The sequence below is a fragment of the Plecotus auritus genome (genome assembly GCF_963455305.1).
Source record: "Plecotus auritus genome assembly, chromosome: 3".
NCBI classification, from domain to species: Eukaryota; Metazoa; Chordata; class Mammalia; order Chiroptera; family Vespertilionidae; genus Plecotus; species Plecotus auritus.
This window is the reverse complement of record NC_137772.1, coordinates 210301126-210322859: the sequence shown is the minus strand read 5'-3', so window position 1 is coordinate 210322859 and position 21734 is coordinate 210301126. Positions and strand designations below refer to the sequence as shown.

Here is a 21734-nt window from a genome sequence, read left to right as displayed (position 1 = left end):
ATGGATAGGGGTTAGAGCAATATCTGGCTGACAGTACAAATTAAGAATATTGGACTTATTCCACGTAGCAACTAATCGGGAGTCAGATTTAACATCATTATTGAGTGAACCCTAACTTTTCTTTTCGGCCAGATACCTTGTCACTTATTTTATATGAGCAGCTTTTCGTGGGAGTTATTTAAAATCATATAATTGAACTGAAACAGTTTTGAAGGTAAATGTGTAATACCCATTGCTCATGGAAAGCTACATGTATATGAGTCTTCACGAAATTGAGACCTTAGCATGTGGTCGCTGATCTAATATTTTGACCAAGTCAGTAGCAGATAGCCTGAAACAGTTTTCTTCCTATTTGATGCAGAAGTTATATGTAAATTGTCAGCGTCAGTGAGCCTTTATTACAGGGACTGTGCTATGATAAGAGCTCTGGTATGGTCTAGGACCTCGTATAAGTCTAGTTTGGTTGCTGCTGACCTGGCTCATGAGTCACTTTTTAGTCGTTATCATAACTGCTAACATTTACTGAGTAGTTACAATGTGCCCATCTTTGTGCTGAGTCCTGTGCACGTTCATCTTATTTCATCTTTATCACACCCCTATAAGATTAGTACGACTATTATCCCCATTACACAGGTGAAGAAACTGAGGCTCAGAGCAAGCATGTCAAACTCAAAGGCTAACGCGGGCCAAATAAACAAGGTTTACATTTATGTGGGCCGCAAAAAAACAAAAGCTTCAATCTTCATAGAAACGAAGTTTTATTTCAATAGAGACATGCTGAATACAAAGGACTGAAATAAATGAGTCATCGTTAACATAAAATAATAGAACATTTTAATAAAAATTAATATTTTTTCTTGAACATTAACTTACCAGACACTGAATAACTGCACAAATTAATAAGTATAACACAAATAAACCTATTTTTCTTGTTCTCCGAAAGCAAAATATTTCCTGTTGCGCACACCAAACAAGTCAGTACAAGACTAATGACGTGGCCATTGGCTGCTAAAATATTCGCTGCTAGTATTAGTGGAGAGAAATGGTGCACCTGCGCGTAAGGCGTGTAAGGGAAATGAATGCAACACGATGATAGTAATCAGCCATTAGCAAATGTTGTAGTTCGTTATTAATAATTACGGATACAGGATATTGTAAAAGTTAAGTTATGAAATTTTTATTAAAACATTTCTTACCTACCGTTCGTTATATTGGCTGGGCCACAAAAATATTCATTGTGGGCCGGGCCGCGAGTTTGACATGCTTGGCTGATAGAGTTAAATAACTGACCCCAGGTCACACAGTGAAGAATTTGCCCATCTGGAACTGGGACTCAGATCCCTCTGACCCCAGAGTGCAACCAGAATTATAAAACCTCCTGGTTTTATAATTCTGGAAAACCTGTACGTATTCTAAATATATATCATCTAAATGATGTCACCAATGCACAAAAAGAAAATGGGAATGTTTTCCAGTCATCAAGCCCTGTAATGATGTTAGTGCTCTTCGTGAACATACCTAAGAAATCAACTTGGCATTTCTGATTTCATACTCTTAACTCAATTATCTGAGTCCAGCTACTTCAATGCTATAATCAGCATAAATAGTGGGTAGAGCTCATAGCACCATTTAACATACACCCGATCTGTGATTTGAATTTCAGTCAATTTCTTGAAATTAGGTGGGTCTGAAATTTCATTCCGCTAGCAATGGCGAAGCCATTTTAATAGTCTCAGTGGAGAATAATTTTGTTAAGTACTTGTCTGTTGCTTAAAATGAAGCTGAAAAGGCTGCCGATTTACAGGCCATTCTTCTTTAGGGCGTTCTTCTGGTTTGCTGCTCTAGGTGGTTATTTTGAGTGGTTTACATGAAAATGGGAGCTTTATTGCTTCTTAGAATACTTCAAACTCTTATTTCCCCATCTTGATTGAATAAGTATCAGCCTTTGATACAGGAGCTAAAGTTGCACTCACTGGATTCACCAGAGCCTTTCAAAACCAGAAGCGTGGATTTGATACTATCGGGGACTCCTGGGTTGTGAATTAGAACTCTCGCCAACTAAAAACGGTGTGGATCTCAACGTGCAGTTAATTTTCAGGTTGGACCTCAAGTTGCTGTTTTCTCTGTTTTCTGGCCGTTCAGCTCAAAGTCCCAGTATGATCAGTCTCCCCAGGGGGAAATACTTTAGGACACAGATGATGTACAGTAAGATCTTTAGACCAAAGTATTGTAGATTCAAACTTTACCTGGCTTACTCTCTAAATTGAAAAAAAATAAGTTTTCAATTCAGCAGTATGCATTGTAGCTGAAATTGAAATTTCTTTCCCAGGAAGAAGTAAATCACTGTGAGTCCTTGTTCTGAGAAATGTTTCCTTATATGCAGTTTGATAAAGATAACTAAGATTTGGCTCCTGCTCTCACTGGACCCAGTGGAGGAGTCCAACATGTTACCATTTAATTACCCCATAGTGGCAGAAGTATTACCATAGACGTATCTTCATGTTGCCACTGACCTGATGGAGTGTCATAGATGATCCCAAAAATGACATACAGGCGTGGCCTCCTAAAATCAGTTTATAAGGACTAAGAACAGTTAACACTTGAGAGCTGTATGCCAGGCCCTACACAAATGATTATGTGCATTCATTCATTTCATCATGAGGTAGTATTGCTATTGTCCCCAGTTCACATATGGGGAAACAGAGGCCAAGGAAAGTTAAGTACCTTACCCAGGGTCACCCAGCCAACAAGTGGTTGAACCAGGACTTGAACCTAGGCAGTCTAACTCTACCATGCACACTCCGACCCCAGACTGTACCAGCTCTCTAATGAGCCAGTACAACACTTATTGCCCTGAGTTTTAAAATAGTTGAAAAGATGTATCATTTTAATTGATAAAGAAATAGCATTCCCTGGTCACTGTGGCTCAGTTGGTTGAGCATCTTTCTCTGCACTGAAAGGTCGCTTGTTCAAATCCCAGTCAGGGCACATACCCAGATTGTGGGTTCAAACCTCATCAAGGTGCATATGGGAGGCAAATGGTAGATGTTTCTCTCCCTCTCCCTCTTCCTCTCCCTCTCCCTCTCCCTCTCCCTCTCCCTCTCCCTCTCCCTCTCCCTCTTCCTCTTCCTTTCCCTCTCCCACTCCCTCTCTCTCTCCCTCTCTCCCTCCCTCTTCCTTTTCTCTAAAATCAACAAAAACATATTTTTAAAAAGAAATCACTTTAGAAACCCTCAAAGAACCTATAAGATTAGCACTGGCTAAATTAAACCATTTAGGTACAGACATATGTAGTAAGTTGGGCTATATTCTAATGTGTTAACATATATAAAATTTTCAGGAGAGTTTTTATTGCATCCATAGAGACTGGAAAATGTTTTTTCCACAACACTTACTTTAACACATTCATTTTGCCCCAATAGAAACAAAACAGTTTTCTCAGAGTCATTTGGAATGTTTGATAGTCACAGTTGGTTAATTTCTAAGTTTATCTAAACCTGTTTATTCATCCTTAGGGTCCCTTCCAATTCTAAAATAAAGATAATTCTATACTAATCTTCCTGGTGTTTTATTATACACATATTATTTCAATTAAAGATATGCTGTAATACACTAACATGTGTGAGATAATAGTAATTCACTTCATTCTATAATATGGAATCACTTCTCTGTTCGTTCAGGTTAACCCGTCTTTTTCCTCTTCGGACCATCTAAAGATTTTTTTAAATAGACTTTATTTCTTATAGCAGCTTTAGGTTAACTAAGAAAAATTGAGCATAAAGCACAGAGAGTTATCATATATACACTCCTTCTACCCTCCCCCCACAGTTGCCCTCATCTTGCATTGGTGTGGTGCATTTGTCACAATTATGAACCAATATTGATATGTTATTATTAACTAAAGTCTGTGGTTTACATTCGAGTTCACTCTTTATGTTACACAGTGTTTGGGTATTTTATACATGCATAAATTCATGTATCCAACATCATAATATCATACAGAAATTTTCACACCCTACAAATCCCCTATGCTCCTGCTGTTCATCTCTTTTCTCCCCTACCCCCTAACCACTGACCTTTGTACTGTCTGTGTAGTTTTGCCTTTTCCAGAATCTCATAGTTGAAATCATACTGGCTTCTTGCACTTGGCAATATGCTTTTAAGGTTCCTCCATGTCTTTTGTGACTTGATAGCTCATTTTTACTTTATCACTGAATAATATTCATTGTATGGACATACCACAGTTTGTTTACCCAATAACTTATTGAAGGCCATCTCGGTGGCTTCCAGGTTTTGGCAATTATGAATAGAACTGCTATAAACATGTGTATGCAGGTTTTCATCTTAAGATTATTTTTTTCCTGGATTCAAACTGTAAATAATGCTCCTCTTAAAATTATCTTCTGAATTGTGTCTTGTGAAGAAGAGTCAATAGGAACTTGCATTAACAACTGATAATTTTTTAAGTAAAATTGCAATCTTTGCCTTCCCTTTTAGAGTTTTCTTTAATAAAAGCCTAAGAGATTGACTATGCCTTGATATTGAGGCACACTTTGAAGAAGAATGGTTTCTATGAATTACATATTTTGCTCCTTAATTGTACAATTGGCTGCTGCTTTCTTTTACCATGACAGTTTTGGAGACATTCACACGTAAAATTAAAATCTAAAAACATTAAGGTATTTATTTTAATCTGAACATAGCTGTTTAGTGATGCCTTTTATGTTACTGGTTGGGTTTTCCAGCTCCATTGGTGCTCAGAGACAGTCTTCATTTCTGAAAGGATTTCTGAGAGGAAGCGTCAGCTCTGGGACCCTGAATACAATGCCCCCTAACATGTTCCCTAGATCACGGGACCTTCCCTCTGTCACACCTCACCACCTCACACCATATGGGCAGACCTTGTTTTATTGCACTTCACAGATGTTGCTTGTTTTTGTTTTTGTTTTTGTTTTACAAATTGAAGGCAAGACCCTCCACCAACAAAAAGATCAGGATTCACTTTATTGTGGTGATCTGGAACTGAACCCAAAGTATCTCCAAGGTCTGCCTGTGCAATATAAGGTTACTCATGCCCGTGCTCCTTAGAAGGCAGGAACTGTGGATATTGCATCCCCTGGGCCTGCTATACAATCATAACTATCTTATGAGGTGGTTGTGATGGTTCAATAAAGGAATGCCTGTAAGGGGTCTTAAAACACATTGACCTCTTCCACCAAATGTTTGAGAAACAAGTATGTTGATGGATAGATTTGCTTTGGATTACTTCATTTTTTTTTCTCCAACTATAATGCCAGTGTCCCAGACATTAAGTTGGTTTTCTTTGTATGTAACATGTAAGGGAGTATTCAAAACTTATTTCCAGTTGTTAGAGGCCATTGCCAAAAGGAAAAAAAAGATTGAAGAGAAACTGTAGATAAGATAGTGTATGTAATTTTGCAGTTCTATACTTTGAGGTGGTAATTTGTCCTTAAATCAATTAGGAGTTGCCTCTTTTAAATAATGTGCCCACAGAACTGAACTTCACAAAGCAATTAGTTAATTGCTTTGGCCTTTCAGCACCTTTTGGTATGAGTAGCTCCCACTTCTAGGATTCTAAGAGGCACAATGTTCAGTGAAAGGAGTGATTTGCTGTGGCCAGAGGACATTCTATTCCATTTTGCCTCCTGAGACTTACACATACCCCAGCCCCAGCCCCAAATTTTGCCCCAGGGCTTAATTGTCACTAATATACAGGACTCTATCACTTCCCTAATTAAATATATTATTATGAAACATCTGCTTCTGTAAGAGGTAGGCCATGGTAATTCATGTAATACTCTCTGAAACATGGCATTCTCTAATCCCATAGTTGATGGTTAGTGTTGTTCACAGGTATTAGTACTCAAGGAAATTTCTCTTTTAAAAAAAAAGAAAAAGAAATACCTATTTTTAATGCAATAAAGTAGAAATCTGCCCTCCTGGTGTAAGAAAGGGAATATTTTAAAATTATTTTGAAGTCAGGAATAAGCAAATCTTCCAGTGGATTTTGGTTTTAAAACCATTATTTCCCAAAGGGCTTAATTTTACCATAGTTCAGACTTCTTGTTGATTCTGTTCCTCTTAACTTGTATGATTTTTAAACTTTTGGAAGCAATTCTAAAGTTGAATTTTCCAATATATAGATTTCCAAATAACTGTCTGTGATGTGGTTGAAGGGTGAAGACTCTTTCTTTTCTTTTTTAAGACTTTTTTTCTATGCTTATAAGGAAACAAATTAATGGGGGAGAATGGATTGGAAAGCTTGAAAAAAAGTTAGATTTTAGAATTAGATGAAATGTTAAAGTAAGACCCCTTTTTCTCTTCTTAGAAGAGACTCAAATTAAAGTCACGTCCAGTTCTTCTGTCCTTATACAAACCCCTCAAATCCCTTCTATGAGAAATTGTCGTTTTTAGAAATAACTTCGTAGGAACCAGGCTGGGAAAAACTTATAAACAAAGTTTTTTTAAGTCTCTGTTGTCCAAATTTCAAGGAAGAATCAAATATTTTATCTTTCACTCTCTCCCAAGTACTATACAAGCCAGGTGAATACAGGTCTAAGCCCACAGATGTGGGGGGTGTGTGTGTGTGTGTGTGTGTGTGTGTGTACGTGCGCACGCGTGTGCATTAAAATAGCACTACACATAAAGACACATCCACACTTCTCTTTGTTGCTGAGCTTTGTTTATGTGTACTTTTTGCTCTTCATATCCTAGTTCTCCTTTTTTATTATTGTTTTTATTGCTCTTATTAGTGGGTTTTCTCTCGTATAACACCCACTCCTGTTTTTAATTCCCACTTGTCTTAAACTCTCATTCTGGATGTGTTTTAGTCAGTTGTCATTGGTCCGGATATATTGCTCTGCTGAATAGTCATTGTTGCAACCACCATTTTCCTGACATCCTAGCTTGTAGCACAGAGCTTATTCAGTTACACTCACAGATTTTCATTTGATTTCTCTTCTCTTTCACCAGTGGGGTGCTGTGCTTTAGAAAGCTACATGAAAGCGTTCATTCTCAGAATGACAGTAGTAGCTAAAATCTGTTGATGTTCACTCATGCCAAGTACTGAATTATGCAATCCTCACAACAGCTCTACAAAGTAGATGCTCTATTAACATACCCATTTTACAGATGAAGTAACTAAGAGAGGTTAAATACGTAGCCACACAGCTCAGAAGGGGTGGAGCTTAGACAGGAATCCAAACATGTCCTCCTCTGATTCACTGCACTACAGTGCCTCCTGGAGGAAGGAGTTTATCAGTGGGTCCCTTCTTAAACTCAAGATGATCAAACACACACACACACACACCTTCTTTAGTTGTACTTACAAGTGATGGGTTGAAAAGTCAGTGGGAGTTTTTTCCCACATATATACAATTGGCTTTTTTAAAAAATCATAAATTTTTAAAACTTTACATTTTCTAGTTACAAAAGCAATACATGGTCCCTATTATCCAACTTTAAAATAGAGATACAGAAAGGAGAAATAAAAACCACTGTAAATTTACCTCCAAGAGGTGGTAAACATCTCGATCACGTGTAAATCCCCAGACCGATTATTTATGCATTTGTAGGCATCACTTTTCTACAAAAAAAAAGGAAATACTCTGTGTGTGTTGTTTTATAATCTATTTTTAAACACAACAATATAATTTGAAATATTTTTATTTTAATAAATATTCATCCCCAATATTATTTGTGGTGGCTGGTCAGTATTCCAGTTTATCACTGAACCAAACTTATTTAACCAGTTCTTCTCGTTGGTCATTAGGTCATTTCCAGTTTTTTTCAAATTGTAGCCAATACTGTGGGTAATGTTCCCATACCTAACTCTTTCAAACTGGTCTGATTATTTCCTTAGAATAAGTCACTAAATGTAGAATGGCTGGGTCCGAGGGAATACACATCCTGAAACTGGGTAAGAATTGCCAGGTTACCTTCCAAAAATCTTGCCCCAGTTCAGACCCCCAGAAGCATGTTGACGTTTGCTTGTCACATGTCTCAGGGGCAAACACTTATTATCTCAGATGTGCTCCTAGTGAGGGAGAGCGGGGGAACTTCCATGAGAAAACTGTATGTCTTCAGCATGACCCCTGGGCTTATGGGCTCTGTCTGACGACATCTATTCTAGACATAACTCTACAGTCTGTCTTTATGAAGAACATTTTATACTTTCACGGCCCCTGAGAGATTGTGGAAGAATTCAATAACTCTTAATTGCTCTGAAGACCAAGAGCTGCAGTTGAGTGCTAACTAAGGGTTTTTGGAAATCACTTGTCAAGTGGAGAATAGTGTGTTTTGGTAAATGAACTTCTCTCTGACTTAATGTAGGGCGCAGTTTACCTGCACAGCAGCAGAGAGTGGTTCTGACAGTGACTTCCCATCAAACTCATCAACTGCATTTTTAGAGCAGAAGTTCTCAAAGTGTGGTCCCCAGACAAACAGCATCTGGAAATGCATTAGAAATACAGAATCTGCTCAGCCGGTGTGGCTCAGTTGGTTGAGAGTTGTCCCATGCACCAGGAGATTGCTGGTTCCATTCCCCGTCAGGGTTGGATTCCTGGTGACGGCACATGCCCGGGTTGATGGCTTGATCCCCAGTAGGGGCCTTGCAGGGCACAGCCGATCGATGTTTTCATCTCTCTCTCCCTCTCTGAAATCAATAAAGACATATTTTTAGCCCTAACAGTGGGTAGAGTGTCAGCCTGTAGACTGACGGGTCTCAGGTTTTATTCTGGTCAAGGGCACATACCTCGGTTGCAGGCCATAGGAACCCTGATACAAAGGCTGGGCGAACACGGCCCCGGTCAGGGCACATGTAGGAGGCAACCAATCGATGTGTCTCTCTCACATCAATGTTTGTGTCTCTCCCCTTCTCTTCCACTCTCTCTAAAGTTCAATGGAAAAATATTCTCGGGTGAGTATCAACAAAAAAAACACCATATTTTTATAAATAGACTAGAGGCCCAGTGCATGAAATTCATGCACAGGTAGGGTCCCTAGGCCTGGCCGGCAATCAGGGCCTATCAGAGCCTTCCTTCCCCCAGCTGCCGGCTGCTGGCTGGAGCCTTCCTTCCCTGGCTGCCAGTTGCTGGCTGGGGCCTCCCTTCCTTCCGTGCCACCCCCTGGTTGTCAGCGCACATCATAGCGAGTGGTCGAACACTTGGTCAGCCGAACTTCCAAGGGGACAATTTATATATTAGCCTTTTATTATATAGGATAGATAAATAGATGATGGAAAGAAAGAAAGGGAGGGAGGGAGGGAATGCAGACTCTTAGGCCTTACCTCAGACTTACCGTCTTTGTTCGTTCGGGCTGCTGTAACAAAAATACCATACACGGGAAGAAATTTACTTCCCACAGCTCTGGAGGCTGGGAAGTCCAGGGTCAGGGAGCTGGCAGATCAATGTCTGGTGAGAGCTCTCTTCCTGCTTCATAGAGAGCAGTCTTTTCACTGCATCCTCAAATGGCAGGAGCAGCAGGGGAGCTCCGTGGGGTCTCTCTCATAAGCACAGGGAATCATGAGGGCCTACCCGCATGTCTCATCGCCTCTGAAAGGCCCCACCTCCCTAGACTGTCACCTTGGGTGTTAGAATTCCACATGAATTTTGGTGAGACAACTCTTCAGTCCATAGTCTGTCATTTACTGAGCCCTCCACGGGATTCAAAGGCGCTGGAGAGATTGGGCTCCACAGCCGTGGTCCACCGGGCACCCAGTGAGGATCCCTCTGCCCTGGTGCCTGCAAACCAGCTGCAGCGAAGGAGGCAGAGGGCATGGCTCTGTGCTGGGCCAGATTTGGCCCGGGTGTGAGTGCCTCTGGGGACAGCAGCCGTGTCTAAGGCCGGAGGAGCAGTTCACATGGCTGCTTGCCCACGGTCTGTTCGTGTCACATGGTCTCCCACAGGCTCTGTGTTCGCCCAGCGTCTGTGTCAGAGTTCCTGTGGCCAAAAAAGCCCTTGAGAGGTCATGTAGCCTGGTTTCCCAGCCAAAGGAGACTTACCCCCGAGTCATGAGTGACAGGTAAATGTCCAAACTGTGTCTAAGACAGCGATTGCCAACCAGTGGTCCACTGGTGGTCCTTGAGGTCCGAAAGGTTGGCGACCGCTGCTCTAAATCATCCCGAGGGAGAAGCTTCCCAGCTGCCCTCAGGAAGTCTTTCCACATCTCAGCGCTCGCCATCGGAGCTGGGTTTCTGTTGCAGAAATGAAGGCTTCTCTCCCCGAGGCTGGAAAATCACCAGATCTGTGGAGCGTTTGCCACCCCATAGGAATCTCCTGGTGTATTTTTAATCACATCTGTGGTTCTCCAAGTTCCTTCAAGGCCTCCATGCCTGGCTCTGGGCACTGAGGCTCTCTAAGCGTTTGCTGAGCTCTGTGTGTGGAGGAGCTGGCACTGTGGAAACGCCGGCGTCATGCTCATTACCGTACATGAATTCATATGCTCATTCATTTAACTGTCACGGATTTCAGCAGCTGGTACACGGAACCCTAGGAAATGGCTCATAGTTAGCCATTTTGGACCCTTAAATATGGCAGTTTTGCCCGGCCGGTATGGATCAGTGGACTGAGCGTCATCCCATACACCAAGAGGTCACCGGTTCAATTCAGTTTACACTAATAAATAAGGCTTGACCCTAGCCAGTTTGGCTCAGTGGATAGAGCATTGGCCTGCGGACCAAAGGGTCCTGGGTTCGATTCCAGTCAAGGGTACATACCTTGGTTGCAGGCTTCTCCCTGGCCTGGGACCTGGTCAGGACTCACGCAGGAGGCAACCCATCGATGTGTTTCTCTCACATCGATGTTTCTGTCTGTCTTTCCCTCTTCCACTCTTTCTAAAAATCAATGGAAAAATATCCGTTGGGTGAGGATTAACCAAAAACAAACAAACAACCAAAAAAAAAAACACACAAATAAATAAGGCTTGGATTCTTAACATACACAGATGGGAGTGTGAACTCCCCAACAAAGCTGCAGATAGATGGGCCCTAGAAACCAGGGTTGCCTGGCAGTGCGTGCTGTAACTTGAGCAGTGACTAGGTGCCGATGGAAATGCATGGCCACCCCCAGCACTGTCGTTCATTCACACAGGCCTGTCACAGCCTGCATCATCAGCACCCCAGCCTACTCCAGTGAGGAGACAGGAATTCTTGGCACCCTCGAAAGAAAAAGAAATGGCCATCCTTTATCTTTTCTTCTTTGTTCAGCGCGGCTGAGCAGACTATGCGGAATCTTTGTATCAGGACAGAAATCCCCACTGATGCCTTCATTTCAGCCTGAGAGTGTGTCCTGACCCACTGACTGGCCCATCTCTCCACTCCCTTTCACGGACATTCACTGTGTTCTTTCTTTGTCTGCTGCCACCATTCTGAAGCGGCTCTTAATAAACTCAGCAACAAATTTTCTAGCTACTAACGCCCGAGATGTCACCCAGGAGACTCTATAAACGTAGCCGCTCCTCCGTGTCTCCGCCACTAAGCCAGGCACAGATTTCTCGGCCTCTTCGGTCCTCAGGGCATCAGGCACTGTTCCCACCTCCGAAGGAATCTTCTTCTCCACTTCCAGCTCTCAGGCTGCTTCCAGCTCTGTTTCGGGTTCTTTCATGGACTTTTCTTCCTGCTGCAGCTGGTAAATATTCCCTTTCCTCAGGGGCGGTTCTTAGACCTCCTTTGGCTCACTCCCTCTGCTGCCATCTCTTCAGCCACATCCTCTATGTGGGCGGATTTCCAGATCTGATTCTTTTTATATGTGTGTGTGTGTGTGTGTTTATTCACTTTAGAGAGAGAGGAAGGGGAGAGAGAGAGAGCAGTTGCCTTTCACACGCACCCCGACGAAGCATCAGACCTGCAAACGTAGTGAGATACTTGCCCTGACTGGGAATCGGACCGGCAACCTTTCGGTGCACGGGGCGACACTCAACCAACTGAGCCACGTGGGCCAGGGCTCCGGATCTGATTCTTGTTTCGGATTTCCTACTGATGATCAAACTGAGCACATTCAAAAGGATTGTGTGCCAAAGCGTGCTCCCCTCCAGTGTTCCTTATCTCAGCGAATGGCCTCTTTGCCCGTGACATCCTCTCGCTCACTCGTCTCCAGGCGGATCAGTTAGCAGATCCTCTTGATGCCTCCTCATCAGAACTGTGGCTCCCTCGTGCACTCTCCAGCACCTCTACTTCACCCCGGGTGCTTAGGCTCTCTCCTTGGATTTGTACCAGAGCTTCCTGCCTCCCTGCACCCAGCCTCTCCTCGTTCCTGTCCATCCAACCATCAGAGCTATCTCCCTGCAGCACAGATTTAACGGTCTCACTCCCTCCTTAAAAGCTGGCAGTGGTTGCCGAAACCGGTTTGGCTCAGTGGATAGAGCGTCAGCCTGCGGACTGAAAGGTCCCAGGTTCGATTCCGGTCAAGGGCATGTACCTTGGTTGCGGGCACGTCCCCAGTAGGGGGCGTGCAGGAGGCAGCTGATCGATGTTTCTCTCTCATCGATGTTTCTAACTGTCTTTCCGTCTCCCTTCCTCTCTGTAAAATATCAATAAAATATATTTAAAAAAAAAAAAAAAAAAAAAGCTGGCAGTGGAGCCCTAGCCGGTTTGGCTCAGTGGATAGAGCGTCAGCCTGTGGACTAAAGGGTCCCAGGTTCGATTCCGGCCAAGGGCACATGCCCGAGTTGCAGGCTCAATCCCCCCCACCCCGCCCCCAGTAGGGGACATGCAGGAGGCAGCCAATGATTCTCTCTCATCATTGATGTTTCTATCTCTCTATCTCTTTCCCTTCCTTTCTGAAATCAATAAAAAATATATTAAAAAAAAAAAAAGCTGGCAGTGGATCCTAGCTTAGCAGAGCAAGTCACAGTCTTCCAAACCTACTGCACCAGCATCATCTCCCACCAATTGCCCGCACCCACCACATTCTTCCTTAGTTCCAGGCATGTGTGTATGTGTGTGTTGATTCTGCTGCTAAAACAGCCTCTTTTGTCCTCCTTTGCCACCTGGAAATTCCTATTTGTCATATATAATTTATTTTAGAGAGAAAGAGAAAAGGAGAGAGAGATAGAAACTTCAATGATGAGGGAGGATCGTTGATTGGATGCCTCCTGCACTCCCCCTACTGGAAATGGAGCCCACAACCCCAGACATGTGCCCTGACCTAGAACTGAACCTTGACCTGCTGGTTCATAGGTTTATGCTCAACCCCTGAGCCATGCCAGCCCAGCTCCTATTTGTCTTTTAAGAGCCAGCTGGCAGGCAATTAGTGTTTGTTGGATGGATGGATGGATGGATGGATGGATGGATGGATGACTTGCCCCACTCTCTCATGCAAAATGAGGCTCTCCCTGCTCAGTACTCCGGAGACACTCTGTTCATATGTCTGTCACATTAGTCGAGCTACTTGTATTATGGCTGTTCACTGTATCAGACCAGGCCAGGAATGTGCTGCTCTCCCTCTCCCTCTCCCTCTCCCTCTCCCAGGGCGACATCATCCCCAGCCCTCTTTCCCACGAGCCCAGACACAGGCTCAGAATCCTTCTCCACACAGCCCTTCAGACAGCCCTTTTCAGCCGACTGCAGCTTGCACACAATTTGAGGTCTGTTTCACATCCCTTGAAATAGATTCTGAGTTTTTCCAGAGCCCAATGAGCTGCCTAATATAACCACTCAACTGCTAAAATGAACGACAAATGGGTTTTTCTTGTTTCAATTTTTAACTTGGGAGGGGGGTTCTTAATTACTAAAAAATGTTGATATTTTAACCTCATGTTAGTTAAATATTGTTTCATGTTACCAATAGATCTGTTCAGGACAATATATTCTTGGCAAGAGATGGACGAGGTGTTGCGTTGCAATCCATTGTTACCCTTTGCAAAGAATTCTTCACAAGCTCACATTCAGCCCACCAAACCCCTTCCCATGCCTGCCATAGCCCTCTCTCTTTCCAGAGTTCAGCCCACCGCTTTGCCTTAAAATCAGCACACTGCACATCATTTCTCCTAGCCTGGCCTGTGATTTATCTTGCACATGCTTAAGAGTTGGTTGGATAAAGCATTAAAAAGGTAAAAATATCTAACCTTACATCCCAATTTCATAGTATCCTTTTTTGGCAATCACAAAAGAAAATTGATGAGTCTGGGTAATTTTAAAACTAGTTAAAAAGCCCCTCAAGCCCTGGCCCGTGTTGCTCAGTAGTTAAAGCACCTGGAGGGTCTCGGGTTCCGTTCCTGGTCAAAGACACGTACCTGGGTTGCAGGTTTGATCCCCAGCTCCAGTCGGGGTATGTGAGGGAGGCAACCAATCCATGTGTCTCTCTCACACACATGTTTCTCTGTCTTTCTCTCCCCTCTCCCTTTCTCCCTCCTTCTCCCTTCTCCTTGTCTTCCTTCTCCTTCCCTCCCTTCCACTCTCTCTAAAAATCAACGGGAAAAATTTTTCTCAGTTGAGGATTAACAACAACAACAAAAAACCTTCAAAAGAGCTGCTTCTGTATACTGTATGAAACACCTAGTAAATACTAAGTAGCAATCCTCTTAGAAATCCATTATCTTTATCTTTGAGATGGGTATAGTAACTACCAAAAAGATGTGTCAAAGTAACCAGGACAAAATCACCTTTTGGGTGGCTCAAGTGAGAACGGCAGTATAATGATCATTATTGAGTTCAATGGCTATCATTCACACTATCCAACAAACAGCTTCCTTCCGTTCTGGTCCCATGTCAGAATTCAGAAACAGAAAGTTGGAAAGTACATGTAAATGAAGAAATCAAAAAAGTTCCTATTGTCTCCCAACTCCCTTAAAATACACAAGATGGCTGGTAGTGGACCGCTCGCAGCAGAAGGTGCCTGCCTGTCAGTCAGAAGACTGTGCAGTGCAGTAAGCAGAGTGATGAGAAAACAGAAGACATGGAGAGACGGGTCTGTAACGCCTGCAGCGTTTCTAGAGTAACGGTTTCGCTGCATCCACATAGAGCCATCAAGCCTCTAATGTTTACTTTTTAATGAATGTATGCGGTTGGAGGATTACTGAAATGGTTTCCCTCACCTTTTTATCTGTTTTCTTTCCTGTTACGTTCCCACCTGTCTTGTCTGGAAAACGCATCAGGCGAACTGTCAGGTAGGTGCTTCTGGACGTGGGATGTGATTGTTAGGGGCGTATCCCTAGCGGGGAAGTAGTAAACAGACTGTCGGTGACCTGTGATGAGTGGCACAACTAAACAGAAGAGGCACATACTAAATTACACAGGAGCTTCTTGCAGATGCATGAAGCAGGAAGCTGCACACACGAAGTGTGTGAAGCCAGTGTGAGCATCTACCGTGAGAACTTGGCCTAAGAGAACGGAGCAGCGCTAAATGGCAAAGTAGGTTGCCTGGACCCGCCGGTTTTGCTGTGGCTCCGAGCACAGGCTGCACCCAGACGGCTTCGTTGTCACAGGTGGCATTACATCCTGTGTGGCCACGGTGACTCTGCTATAAATACACTATCAGCTGTCACAGATTTGGCCAGGGTCAAGAAAAATGCATAGCAGTGTATTTTAAATCCCTTTTTTACGTATTTAGACAGACCTTGTGCCCTGAAGAAAGAGAGTGACTAGGAAAAAAAGGAGAGGTAGTATATATTTTATTAATGCTAACCTCACCCTTGGAGTCAAACTTGACATGGTCTAATTCGAGTCAGAAGAATCATTGCTTGTGATCACCGTGGGAGGCAGTGCCATGCGTTTCTCCTTTGGGGGTGTGGGGGGAGGGGGAGGGAGTGTCCCTTCATCCACATGATGCAGCAGAGCAAGCTCCTTCCAGAGCCTCACGTGCAAGACCGACTCTGTATAAGCCCAGACCATAGCTAAGCCCAGGAGAAGGGCGACATAACATTTAAATGAGAGTGCGTTGGGTGCGTGTGCGTGTGCGTGTGCGTGTGTGTGTGTGTGTGTGTGTGTGTGTGTGTGTTTGTAGAGCTCATTTTTATCTTTTTCAAGAGAAAAAATTATGTGCTTCAGTTGCCATGCAACGCAAACTGCTCTAACAGCTTTCTCATTTTAATTTCAGAAGTCCACCGAGCAAATGAAGAAGGTCCCTACCATCATTCTTTCAGTCTCATATAAAGGAGTGAAATTTATTGATGCAACAAATAAGGTGGGTGCTGCACCTGTCCGTGGCTTAGCTACCAGATACAGTCCTGAGTCTGTGATCTAACAGCCTTCACTTCCCGTCATGCCCCATGTTAATCACTCCCCACTCCACTCCCCACTCCCTGAACTTCATGCTCCCTAAGCACAACTGCAGACACACTCACACATGTATACAGAAGGGCACATGTCATTCTGGGGACTTGACCTAGGATTCCTATACATACTCTGCTTTCACATGTCGATGGAGCCTTTTCTAATAGATCATGGCCACTTACCATCTGGCTTGTTCCTTTGGATCCAGAGAACATTAGAACAGGAAAAAAATGTGTATAGAATGAAAATAAAGCAATGTCATCCTGTTGGACATTTGACTTTCCATTTCTCTAGAGATACATGCCCTCTCATTTGATACATGTAATGAATACCTCACCAAGGAACACATTTTCTGATGTTAGTATTTTATAAGTGCATTTAATTCTCAGCTACTGAGATGGAAAAGAGAATTACAGCTGTATTGTTTTCTTTATTTAATACTATTATTTTTTATTTCAGAGAGGAAGGGAGAGGGGGAGACACATCAATGATGAGAGAATCATTGATCGGCTGCCTCCTGCAGGCCCCACACTGTGTAGACTTAATCGGAAATCTGGGAATTGAACCATGACCTCCTGTTTCATAGGTCGACGCCCAACAATTGAGCCATGCCGCTGGGCTGTGTTGTTTTCTTAAAAGACACAATCAGAAAAGAAAGCCAAACCATGCTGGGCTCTGCTGGGACTTTGTACTCCCAGTGGGAAGAGTTAGGAGCCTTAGGTCTGAGTGTGGACAGCTGGGTTGCATTTTACTTAAAAGGTGTTCTGAGTTCCCTTCTTGGCGAAGATGACAGTGCCAGAAAGCTTGGGTGTGGACACGGTCATTTTCCCTAAATGCAAAGCTGACTGGCTCCTTCTCACAAGACCCCCACTGTCCATGTGTTTTATTTCTACACCTTCCAACTGATGAAGTATAGAAGGAGGGGAATGAGGTGATCACCACTGGTGCATACCATTTGTTTTCTGGACTTCCCCCCCAGACCTCCCCCCTGGGAGCTGAAAGTCATGGAACAGGTGAACGTAAGGGTACCTTAGGGCCAGGGCAGCCAGATTCAGATACCATGGGAAGTCCCATGGGCAGTGACCCTTGGGTGTCTACACTAAACCTAAGCATCTGAATCAACCAATTCGCAGTTTTCTTGATTTTTTTCTGTAATGAAGGAGATTGCCACACTAGCAGTCAGATATGCGCAAGCCCCCCAAATCTACTTAAGGAAACAACCTCCCAGGTTTAGAAACAGTTCTGAAAACCAAGCAGAGAGCTTATAACCTGGCATGATCATGCTGGCTGACAATATCAAAGTCAGTACGTGGAACGTTAGTTTCAACTCTGCAGTGGGTTGGTGACGGTTACTGTTGGTCAATTGTGGAGACTTAATCAGAAAAATCCCAATTGATTTGCTTTTTTATTTCTGGGAAACATTTTTATTGGAGCATAAACTCGCGTCATCCTTAAATGATAGACAGTTGATTTTGAAAGTTCCCAGACTCACTGAAGATACCATTGCTACCGCTATGTCTAAATTTCAAGAACGGCTTTGGCATTTGGAGTGTTTTCTAACCTGGAGCAACTGTCTCTGCCCCATTTGCATTTGAAAACCATGAATAGCAATATATTTTCAGTGTGTGAGTTTGACACTCGCTTAGATGAACAACCTTAGCAAGCTTCAACCGTCAATAATTAGATAGATCTCTGCTCCCAGATGACTACTCTTTGGAAGTACTATATGTACCAAAAAAAGAAAGTACTATATACTACTGTTAAAGTATAAGCACCAAACGATATGCAATAAGTAATTTGGGGTGAATAAAGACACTAAATAAAGAAGGCCAGCATATCTTTTAAGTCCTCATGGTGGTCCTCTGCATATTTTCAAATCTATAGCAAAGGCAAGGTGCATATGTTGGTGATAAGTGGAGCCGGCCTCTTTATGACTATATGACTATGTGCCTGGATTTTTCTTTTTTTTATATATTTTCTTTATTGATTTTTACAGAGAGAGGGGAAGGGACAGGGAGAGAGAAACAGAAACATCAATGTGATAGCAGAATATTGATAGGCTGCCTCCTACATGCCCCCCACTGGGGATCAAGCCCACAACCCAGGCATATGCCCTGACCAGGAATCGAACCTTTTGGTGCATGGGACTGACACCCAACCAACTGAGCTACACAGGCCAGGGCTGTGTCTGGATTCTTCAGTAATGTGGAGACATTGACCTCAACTGGCTATCCAGGGACCCCATCCCAGTGTCCTGCAATGTAACTGATCTGCCCCAATCTGACAGCGGATTGGGAGAGAGCAGGGGACTCAGGACAGTAGTCTAGGAGTTGCTGTGTGAGGACTAAAGTAGACAGGCAGTATTTGGAAGAGTAGAAAAAAGCAACGGTGCAATGCCACACTGGTGGGGTTTGACTATAAAAGGCTGCTCAATACTACCCCCAACCAGGGCTGCAGGACTAGTTTCAGAAGTCATGGAGGACCCAGAATTGAAGGACCCTGACCCCTCAGGTTGTGGCATGGAAGGAACTGTGCTCAGACACCTAGATGCTAGCATTGTTTACAGTGGCATCTTGTATGACGCTCTGTTCTCTTTGCTGACACTCACTCCAGTCAGCAAAGACTGACCTCTAATGCCCACAGCCGGAAAGGAGCAGGTACATAAACTCCAGAGTCCTGCTGTTGGTCTGTACCAGAGATTTCTCCCCTGGGAAGTGTTATCTTCGTGAGCACTTTGATTTGAAGAGAAGGACGTGGGACATGTAGACATATTGGAAAACTTGGCATCTTTAGTTACTAGTGACCACTAGGCCTGTAATTAGGCTCAACCCAGTCACACCTTAACATTTATATTTGACTACAGGCCCCGTTGCACAAAGATTCGTGCAATAGGCCTTCATTCTCCTGGCTGTCGGCACCGGTTTTCCTCCGGCACCCAGGACCCAGGCCACAGTGGAACCAAGTCTTCAGCCTTCAGGCTTGGCTCCAGCCACAGCAGAGCCTTCAGTCTTCAGTCTTCAGTCTTCAATCTTCTCTCGGGCAGAGCCTTCAGTCTTTGCTCTGTGCCTGCTTATGCAAATTAACCCGCCATTTTGTTTGGGTTAATTTGCATACTCACTCCTGATTGGCTGATAGGCATCACGGAGGTACAGTCAATTTGCATCTTTCTCTTTTATTAGTGTAGATGTTTTCATTGCACTTTCTTCATAAACAGCCCTCTCCTAACCACAACATCTCTTTAACCCTGCTCTGGTACAATCGAGGGGATGGTTCAACCTGACCTGGACAAGTAGAGTGGTTAAGGTACTGCCCTGCAGTCACACAGCCAATTGGTCTTAGAGAAGGACTAAAACTTGACTTTCCCACCCCCTAGTGGCCTAACACTTTTTCTGTTACTACACAGCTGCCTTCCACCAACTAGTTTGAAGTATAACAGATGATTGTGTTAATTACTCTTCCATTCCTCTGGGCCCCCATTAGATATGTGAAAGCTAAACCCTCCCGAAAAGCATTCCTTCCCTTTTACTCTAGTAAGTAAGTGGCTTTGGCTGAGTTCAAGAGGAAGGGTTAGCTACCTAGTTGTAAACTCAAATTTATTGCCTGATAACTTAGGAAACAAATCATGAATCCTGCTTCAAGAAGGAAGAGTGGAAAATGATCTTAAGTTAAAAATGGAACTTGGCCCTAGCCAGTTTTGCTCAGTGGATAGAGCACTGACCTGTGGACTGAAGGTCCTGGGTTTGATTCCAGTCAAGGGCACATGCCCGGGTTTCATGCTTGCTCCCCAGTTGGGTGTGCAGGAGGCAGCCGATCAGTGATTCTCTCATCATTGATGTTTCTCTCTTTCTCCCTCTCTCCCTTCCTCTCTGAAATCAACAAATATATATTTTTTTAATTTAAAAATGGAACTTGGAATTGATTTAGTACCAAAATGTTGTAGATGAAGCACATCATGTATCTCCGTAGCTCAGAGGCAGCTCTGGCATAGCATTCGGCCCAGAGGACTGTGACCGTTTAGTCAGCAGGGTCTCCCAGAGGTGACACATCCCCACGTCCAGAGCTTGGATGAGGGTGGGCTGTATCTGGCCTCCTGCCCAGCCCCCTCCTCAATCTTCGCACCTGGCTGAATTAGGAACGGCCCGCGCCGGGGTTTGGGTTTTGTTTGTTTGCTTGTTTTGAATGCCAAGTTCAAACAGGGCGGATCCTATTTTTTAGGAACAAAATAGACAGAACATTTGCCTAAACAAGTGCCCGTTGTTTTCTGAAGTCAGATTGAGAGCCCATGGAGCATGAGTGCTGTTCTCATTAGCATCACCTACTCCGCAGGTGTCTCAAGTTAGCCCTGGGCCGGGGCCGCTAGGTCTTCTTGGGGGGCCTACCTGTTGGAGCCCAGAGCGAGGAAAGCAGGTAGAGGCCGATGTAGGCTCCATCACTTCATTATCACACATCCTTCTCAGAACCTCTCTATTAATTGTCTGGACCAAAACTTCTGCTCTACGCCTACCGGCGAGGCACCTCTTCAGCTGTTTTTCAACAGGATGAAAGGCAACAGATGGATACACAGTCTCTCCTTGTTGAAGGAGGGAGTTGTTGCCCAACTTTCTATCCCAAAGACAGGGCAGAGTGAGCCTCTCCCTGTCCTTCTCTTGAGCCTTTTTAAACCTCTAGGCTCCTTAGAACATGCGTTCATTTTAAACGGAGGTGTGTCACCTGTCCCTCATAATGATGTCAGTTTTTCAGTAGTGAGATCCCAGGTCCTCACCACATTTTGGCACTGTGGATATATCAAGTTTTGCTAAAAAAAAAAAAAAAAAAAAAAAAAAAAATATATATATATATATATATATATATATATATATATATATATATATATATATATACCTCCCTAGCCCAGCTGGCATGGCTCAGTGGTTGAGTGTCGACCTATGAACCAGGAGGTCAGGGTTCAATTCCGGTCAAGGGCACATGCCTGGGTTGTAGGGGGCATTCAGGAGCCAGCCGATCAATGATTCCCTCTCATCATTGATGTTTCTATCTCTCTCTCCCTCTCCCTTCCTCTCTGAAATCAATTTTAAAATTTTTTTTAAAAATACCTCCCTACACAGGCCCAGGACCACAATGCTATCATACACCATTGAAAATCATCTAGTATGACATCTTATCATTTGGCAAGATTCAGGAAATTTAGTGCAATAAAAACCATGGGGCACTTTTCACTGTAATGCTTTCCCAAGAAGTTGACCCACTTTATGCTGGTACATGATCTCAAGAACATGAAATGGCCCTGGCCGGTTTGGCTCAGACTGAAGGGTTGCAGGTTCGATTCCGGTCAAGGGCATGTATCTCAGTTGCAGGCTCCATCCCCAACCTAATCACTGGCTGGGTTGGAGTGCAAGAAGGAGGCAACAATCGATGTGTGTCTCACATCGATGTTTCTCTCTCTGTGTCTCTCCCCCTCCCTTCCACTCTCTCTAAAAATCAATGGGAAAATGTCCTTGGGTGAGG

The 21734-nt window shown here is 43.6% G+C and overlaps 1 protein-coding gene across 13 annotated transcripts in view; it reads left to right on the top strand.

The window, feature by feature from the left end:
- The window catches only part of ANKS1B (ankyrin repeat and sterile alpha motif domain containing 1B), an 827678-nt gene that overhangs the window by 785515 nt on the left and 20429 nt on the right, over positions 1 to 21734 (top strand). For 12 of the 13 annotated variants that reach the window (XM_080658528.1, XM_080658529.1, XM_080658532.1 and 9 more), the window contains 2 exons: positions 15113 to 15124; positions 16054 to 16140. In XM_080658528.1, the coding sequence (XP_080514654.1) occupies positions 15113 to 15124; positions 16054 to 16140 (99 nt within the window). The remainder of the gene's footprint in view (positions 1 to 15112; positions 15125 to 16053; positions 16141 to 21734) is intronic. The other variant, XM_080658530.1, reaches the window with a different exon arrangement.